The following is an 8,410-nucleotide window of genomic DNA, read 5'->3' as shown; positions in this document are numbered from 1 at the left end:
TCAGGAGGTGGCTATACGTCACATTTTCAAATTGGAAATCGGGCCGAAGGTATAAAACGCTTGGCAACCACTAATATAGTTGCAGTTTAATGATCTTTTTCATGTCATGAAACAGAGAAAGACTTTCTTAAATCAAACAAACAAACATAATTTGCTAGGAGCAAATAAAAACGGTTTTGGTTGTTGTGATCCGTCGTTTGGACATCGCTGATCTCAGCTTATTTTGTATGAAGCAGTCAATTGGATATGGGGAAGCACAAACAAGTGCCAATATAGTAAGGCGGCAAGTATTTTATATTGATGTAATATAAGTTTAGATGAAGTAGTATTAAGAACGGCGTAACAGTCACTATCAGTTATATTTAAGTTTCAAGCTGTCGACCGGTATTTGATACCACAAGCAACGTATAAGAAAGTATATTCGAAAAATATATTGATAATGATCAACATCATAGCGTAATTAGTTTTCAGCAATATAAGATCATCATGAAATAGATAACAAGAGTTTTCTCATTATAAACAGTATACACCAGAGGAACCACACAAGCCGTTGTCAAATGTGTTCAAATGTGGAGGTCAACTTAGCAGCTATCCTCTCAAAAAGCGGTGTTTTCTATGACCGTCACTGCACATGCCTTCTTTTCCTGCTTTGGTGTGAAACAAGCTATGTATCGATTTAATACTGCCATTACTTCCTTTCTCATCTGAAAGGAAATGAGAATATATTCGATTCGTTAACTTAAAATTGCCCACATATGTAAAATGTATATGTTGTCCTATGTACGATAATTCTCCCGTTGCGTTTAATCTCAAGCACTGTCTGCTGTAGACGTCCACTATTTGCCGAGAGGCCCCTCTCACCAAGTACTTTGCGCTTGATATACCTACTTGGAATTTGGTATGTCCTAAGAATAGCCACTTTTACTTGAGATTTACTCGAAATTGACAGCACTACTTTTAACTCGATTCAAGTACTACAAATCACGATTTTAACCACCACTGCTTTAGGGAGTCTATTATTGAAATTTTCCTTTTAGTATTTTGTTGAGAGACGGGATATATACGAACATAAACTTATCTATAAATTGAATACGTGGGCTACACGATGTATATAAACTTCTCATTCAAATCCTTAGCAATCGAGGTTCATCTCAAAGCCGCTAAGTGCAATGGTATCAGGCTTACATTGCGATTCTGCATGACGTAGATCATCGGGCATGAAAGGTACGAGGTTTTGGCCGCCAAGAAAGCGAACATATCCGGGTATGAGTTCTAAATATTTCGATTTTAAATTGTATGCTATTTGTCAGAAGTAACCAATGAGTCGCACTTTGTCTTGCCGTATCATTATCTCTAATATAGCGATGACAGCGTACGGAAACCAGCAAATAACAAATGCCAGCATGATCGCAAAAACTGATTTCATCGTCCGCAACAGTGCTGTCGGTGTTTTCGAGTCGGAAGGTCTCTTCGCCTGCTTAATACATTAAATGAGTTGATTGAAAGCCCTAATTGTCCTCGCCTCGACACTGCAACATAGCCCGCGCGAGGGTTAAACGTGAAAATCAAAGCATCTAACTGCTTTCAATGTTGTATGAAATTGAATAGCAGCAAAGTGGCCTAACAGTGGAGATGCTAGATGACCGCTATTAATTCAGTTTCAATTTCCTAACTGACACGCGGTTTATTCAGATATTGCTATTTCGAGTTCAGGATAGCCATCATCATCATCGTTCCCGAAACAGAAGAATCGATTCACGAACGTTTAGCCATCACTTCGCGAGATTCCCTAAAAATAAGTCATAGCCTACCCCTCAGCTACACGGTGCGTGGATTGTGCATAGAAATGACGAAAATCACATTAGGGCCGAAAACAAAATTTCTACTTAGCTTTGTCGAATATAATATACATTCGTTTTGGCAGAAATTAATAGTCGTTTTCTTCCACGTGTGAGGCAGCGGATAATGAACATTATTAGTATATATTTATAAAGGGACTAAAAACATAAAATCTGCTATGTATAACTCACTTTTCGAACACGTAATAGGATCGCGCTGTAGCAGAAGACCAATATAGTTAACGGCGCTGCAAAGCAGCAGGTCAAGTAGAGGCAATATTGAACGTAGTATTTGTCAGGTGAATTCCATACGATGCCGCAAAACGAATGCAATTTATCGGGGCCATATCCGTCGCTGATCACCAACACAGTGTTCCACACCCCAGACCAAATCCAGGTAAAAATGATAGCTGGAAATAATTTGGTCACTATTACCCTTATTCATGTCACTAGTTTTGTCTGCGACGGCCATGCCGAAAGGCTATATATACAAATGATTGAGTAGCGCCATCGCAGCACTTTACCATATCTTCCCCATAAAAACGATAGATAGTCTCGGTTCTCGTAATTGTGATCTTCATATTTCTACATGGAATTTTATCACCACCCATTTTGCACAGTATTCGCAAACACACACACACACACACACACATACCCTTTTCGTAGCGAAGTGAATCATGGTATCACGTAGCTCGCAATCATAATTCTCCACTATTGATTGGATCAATTCCGAGTTCACCTCGCAACTCGCTTTAGGTATAGACTACCCAACATTGGTGATCGATCATGAATAAGTCGGTGGGCGATACGAGTCGGCTCGAATAAGTGAACGGTAATCCGTAGCCTATAATATCATGCATGGTGTGATTAAGGAGCTGTTCAGTAAAATTTACTGATGAAAAGCAATTAAATTGTTGTGGTCAGTTTAACAATATCTTACTCATTGTGTAACATTATTGCACCTTAATGAGTGCGGCTTTAGGGGTTAGGCTATCCCTTGAATTGGAAAACTTTCAAAAATCCATTTTTTATATTTGTTCTATTAGATGTCATATTTCATTTACCCGAAGCTTTTATGGATTGGAAACGCCTACCTGTGACAAATTTGACGAAATTTGTTTGCTGTCGACGGATAAACTAATCGACTCGGGCTCATGCACTTTAGGACGACAGTCACTACAGCCTTACGGGGAAAATAGATCTTGCCGCGACCTAAAGTGCATAAGCATTAAGCTTTGACCCTAATGCGTTTTGAATATGCGACTATTGCCGCCGCCAATCTATTCGAAAAATATTGACTACGGCCTGTGGCATAAATTGAAGTGGTTGAATTGCTATCGATCCAAATTTTGAAAATTTGTAAGTAGATGATAATTTACTGCATTTTGAAACCTTTGCCTATATCGGGATCATCTATTGAATGAATATTTCTACTATCATCGAAATGCAGGAGGCTTACATCTGCTGCCATTTGTCCTGGGACATAATGTTGGCAATCTGTCCGAATCTTGTATCATTAGCCAAGTGTATCCAAGATCTAGGTAAGTTCATGACTGACATGTACATGCAGATCCTAGGCAGAATGGGTACATCCTTCTAGGGTGGGTGCGGGGGCTTTAGTGTTAAAACTGTGTCGTTATCGATGTTTGCAAGGTAATACTGTGACTTTTACATGTTACGGAATGAAAATTGCTTTTTCTCGAAACTTTAAATTGTCATACCTTAAATTATTCTTTAAGATGAAAAATTCATCTGATTAACTTGATAATTTGTAGGTTGACATATTTTAGGGTAATGAACAACATGAAAAGATTTTTGTGTGCGTATCAATAAGGGAGCATCCATTTGGGTACGTCAAAGTAATTATGAACAGTGTTTCCAATTTCTTGAAATAAATGAAAAAAAATCACATGCTACCCGTTGTTGATTCCATCTTTTTCTTTAGAATGATTTGATTCCTAAGGAGCATCGCGAATAAAAAGTTGTCACGGCAATGTTCGTCAAAATTTGTTTAAAAAATCACGGAAACACAATAGAAGTAGAAAAATCGTCGGTGGTTTCCATACGCTTACCAACGTTAAAAGAATTACCAAAGCATATCGAGTTCAAACTGCAGAAAGAGTTTTCTATTAAGTTCAAATTTATGGATGCATGAGTGATTTTCAAATTGGAGGTGTAGCCTATCTCCTTAAAATGAGTGTTGGTGTGCCTTTAACTTTAAATCATACAATGCGAAATTTTTGTAATGAGTTTGGTCAATAACCTTGACTCTGGCATATTTTGCATATGTGGGATCAGTATGGTAGGACTGATGGATACGGTGTCTTCGACCATTCAGACCTCGTAATTACACAGTTCAAGTCATTTTCATGTCGCCGGGTTAAGACCATTGACGAGGTTCTCGTGGAGTGGCTTCGGGCGGGTAAATTGGTATTTATTACTGTGTCCAAACGTGTCGTTACATCGTATTCCTACTCAAAATATATTGTCAAAACTCGTCAGCACCAAACCGGACTAAGAGAAATACTCTTTTCTTGGAATCAACGCGATCAAAATTTCCTTTTTCGCAACCGATGGCATATTTCCTTTTCGAGCCATATTTTTACCGCGGGTCTCAGTTAGCAAGGACGCTTGCCGGCTATATCGATGTCTGACATTTCGATATCTAATGTTTCGGCTAACATTCGTCGGCCTTATCTGGTGTTATAGCCGCCTAATTTTGGACACCGGCCTCTGCAGAGTAGCATGTTCGCCAAATCATCTAGCGCCGTGCTGTGCTCAGCCGCGTTCATCAGCCGCGTTCATCAGCCACGTTCGTCGAAACACATCCATCACGCGAATGCTTTGTGCTCGACGATATCGATCGGGTGTTACCCGTGCACTGTCCACTGGCGCGTAATAGGTCGACGAAGTATTTTCGTTGCCCAATAATTCCGCACCTGTATGCCTCACACTCCTACACTAAAGCGGCTAAACAGATTCCCCGGTTTTACACTGTAGTATATTGCCGTATGTCGATGTATCGTAATTTCCAGAAAGGTTGAACTTATTTCTGTCAACTATGCCCATGTTTCATGTTTTTATTCTCGTTTACTATCATTTTTCCGGACATAAGGATTGCCATATTGACACCAAGAAATGCAGTGATACGAAGAGCGAAAAAGAAAATAAGTTAGAAAACTTGCTAAAACATATCCCACTTATTGTTGATTTACGAAATGAACTGTGCCGCATTTCAGCTTGTCCCCACAAAGAAGGAGTTTAGGGTAAGGCAATCACGATTATTGCAAAACCTGCATGCAGCATGGATGGGAGTTGACACAAAGTATATTTGACATACAATTTTAGGGAATTCAGATGTCTCCAAATAAGACTATCCCAGGTAACCGAACATTTAACATGCTGTGAATGCATACCTGCAAAAGCACACATTTGTGAAAATTCAATCTGCATGTTCTTGCATATAATGATGTAGTGTGCGACAGACAATGTAACCATTGAGAATAAGCAAGTTCCACCTGAAATATACGATTTTGGTGGACAAGGTGATTCAGTCATTCGAATTATTTCGATTAGTAAACAATCAGAGCATGCCAATTAGGGATCGTGTACACGTTTGTTTTCGGTAAGCAAATCTCAATATTCTCTCGCGAACTAACCTTGGAAGGTTCGAAACCAGTGGTTCCCAAACGTTTGCGTTACCTGGCCAAATTTCAAACTTCAGAGTGTGTATGGAGCCGATTGAGAATACTAAAGTATTAGGAATGGAGATTTTTAGCACGAAAGCATGTTCCAACAAAATCACACAAATCAATTTATTGTTCCCCTTGGCGTTCGCTTTGAGCCTTAAAAAGCTCCTTAAATCGAGGGGAAATCGCGGAGGATGCAGTATGTTGTAGCTGCTTGAGGTCACCATCAGTCAATAAATTTTTATGTTTATTCGGATCATTTTACCGATAAGTGCTCACAAAGTAAATTTGATCGAAACAGAGTGGCGTATGTTTGAAAACGGTTTTCAAGCTGGGATAACTTCCCTCTTGATCTCGGCTCCGAAATTCAATAAAATCTTAGCTTTGAGATAATTCTCTGAGCAGAAATCAATGAGAGATGCAACAAAGCTAGCTTGAAAGTGCATGCGGTTCTTGGTGCTTCAGCTCGGAATCATCACCGTGAAAATGTTCGCGAAATAGCATAATTTAAACATTTAATTGCAGCTCCATTACGGTGGCTTTCTGCAGAAGATGGCTGCGTCCAAAATAAATTTTCCTATCTGCGCTTCAATTTGAGACCACATCATTTTTAGAGCGCAGTGAACCTTTAACATGTCCTCTTCAAATACCTTGAAATGCAATTTCCCATCACGGTGAGAGCAAGAGACGAAATCCGACTCAAAACTAAGATGAAACTAGCGTTGTCGAAAAAAACTGATTTGTAACTAGCAGTGTCCATTTCCAAGACATGTCAAAACTACGTCACGTGGAAGTAAACAATCTAATGTTTGGAGACTACATCGATGAGTAGTCGTAAGACGTTTCAAAATCAAAACATTTATTTTGTGATTACTCCGGATGAATAAACAGGTGCAATATTAGAAGAGATATTTAGTCAGTTACAACGGTACAGTGTTAATTTTACAAAGTTCTATATTGACGATTTTAAGCTATTTCAGTAGTGCTAACTCATCACGAGACTAATGTCTATTTCGTGTAGCTTAAATGTCAAAAGTACGTAGTTATTCCTAGAAAAAGTTCAAGTAAAAGTTGAAGTACTATAAAAATATAGCCATTAATGTAGTGCAAGCATAGGAAAAACCGACTCACGTAGGTTCTATATCGAAAAAGGAAGATGTACTTCGTTACTAACCTCCCCGTGTAGAAGTAGAAAAGTCAAAACTAACAGGGGTTCTATTTGAAGAATATAGCACGACGGAACAATGTGCCCGTAGACATAGCATTCCTACTCGACAGCTCCTATGTCGTGAATACGTATTGCTAACGGACAGGCCACTGTAATGGATCAATGTAGAAAAATAGACTCACAACGCCCAGGTTTGTTGCACGACGCCATTGCTGCTGAGTGCCATAGTCAAAAATTTTAAACATAGGCTACATATATGGACGAATCTACATAAGAACGCTTTATCTCGAAAGATTAGTACTTCGTTGCTTTCTGCGTAGAAGTCAAAGATATTTCTGGTAAGAGAGGAATACCAGAGATATTTATTAGGGATGGTGTGAACGTGACGTTCACGTTCGCGTTCTGTGCGTCAACCTCAGACATTTAGAGGCTCACGTTCACAAACGAACCTTGGTAGGTTCTGCACTGGAAACCTTAGATATACATTACAATTTTTCGCGTCATAATAACATATTTGGTGGAAATTCTTTGCATTCTTGGCACCATCGCAGTACGACTACATTGCGCCGGAAATAGTTGCTATTCTCGAAAATCATTTCCGCTACGGTGACAAGAGAGCTATGTCGACCGACTTTTATTAAAACGTCACTCATAAAGTGATATATAATATAACGTTTTCCGCGTTCAGTTGAGAAACTGTGAAGTAAAATAGGCTGGTAATCTGACTTTTTGAAACTGCTACAGTAGAATTTTAACTAGTCCGAAACTGTCACCAGTCGGGTGGGGCAAGCAGAAAACAAATGCACTTCAGCCTTTAAAAATGTCGGGGTAAATGATAATTCACTACTAAATACCTCTGGATCTTTTACAAAGCCCTCCAAGCATGTTGCTAACAGTGAATGCTTTCAACATTGATTTTAGATTACCACGTTATTATTTGCACATTTGCCAATATAGAATGCTTATCGACATGGGAATAATTGGTTACTCAGAAAACGAAGTTGCTTTATGACTTCAGCATTCGGCCAACTTACCTAGGACGCCTTGAACGAGGACGAAAATTTCACAGGTGAGATCAGTCGTATCGAGACTTCCTGTGTTAATGGGCACAATCATGATGACGCTCACCATGGCACTCAGTAAGTTGGCAAAGCAGAGATTGATGATAAGCAACGTCATAGGTTTTTTGTTCCGATTGGTTGGCTGAAAATATATAAAAAAAAACATCTTTACGTAGGTGAGGCAAATGCTTCACCTGATCATAAATATGAATAGTCAAACATCATTCGGGTATCGTTCGATGTCCATTCTCCATTGTGTGAGTACCTCTAAATGTGATTTGCAGTACATGTATAAACAACAATGTAATTAGGAGATCTACTGGAGATCTACAGGGCCAGCTGATAAGATTTTCTTTTGCATTTTATTGTACCTTGACGGAATGACTACGAATTACCAACTCTGTAATTCTCATATTTTTAACCCCACTAAAGACAAAATATTTACTCCTAGAGACCAAATAACCCTGCTAAGAAAGAATATCACTTTCAAACGCCTTTGAGACCGAGTTAAAAATTTGTGCAAATTAATATAGTTATTCAGCTGTTATTGTGTTGATGTGATAAAATATTTCCCTCCAATTCTATTCCGTACTTCATTGACGTCCCATGCCAAGGATATCATTGGAAATTGGACGTCTTGAAAGGCCGAAAAAT

At 38.9% G+C, this 8,410-nt stretch overlaps 1 protein-coding gene across 1 annotated transcript; it reads right to left on the bottom strand.

Annotated features, from left to right (window-relative positions):
• Window positions 1-280: 280 nt before the first annotated feature.
• LOC145458657 (pinopsin-like) lies at window positions 281-7,892 on the bottom strand. The gene is made up of 6 exons (XM_080337096.1): window positions 7,730-7,892; window positions 5,255-5,356; window positions 2,031-2,248; window positions 1,331-1,474; window positions 1,186-1,272; window positions 281-704 (listed from the first exon to the last, which is right to left on the bottom strand). Exons 1-6 carry the CDS (start codon window positions 7,872-7,874, stop codon window positions 597-599), a joined length of 804 nt encoding a protein of 267 aa, XP_080193222.1. The 5' UTR covers window positions 7,875-7,892; the 3' UTR covers window positions 281-596.
• Window positions 7,893-8,410: the final 518 nt, after the last annotated feature.

The sequence above is a fragment of the Botryllus schlosseri genome, chromosome 2 (assembly GCF_051294905.1).
Source record: "Botryllus schlosseri isolate E-star chromosome 2, Bs_hap1, whole genome shotgun sequence".
Classification (NCBI taxonomy): domain Eukaryota; kingdom Metazoa; phylum Chordata; class Ascidiacea; order Stolidobranchia; family Styelidae; genus Botryllus; species Botryllus schlosseri.
This window is presented reverse-complemented; position numbering and strand designations above follow the sequence as displayed.

Coding starts and splice junctions, on each gene's coding strand:
- LOC145458657 (XM_080337096.1), bottom strand. CDS start 7,874: ATGACGTTGCTTATCATCAATCTCTGCTTTGCCAACTTACTGAGTGCC. Junction 1,273..1,330: donor TAATGATACGGCAAGACAAA/GTGCGACTCATT, acceptor CGAAATATTTAG/AACTCATACCCGGATATGTT. Junction 705..1,185: donor ACGTCATGCAGAATCGCAAT/GTAAGCCTGATA, acceptor ATTTCCTTTCAG/ATGAGAAAGGAAGTAATGGC.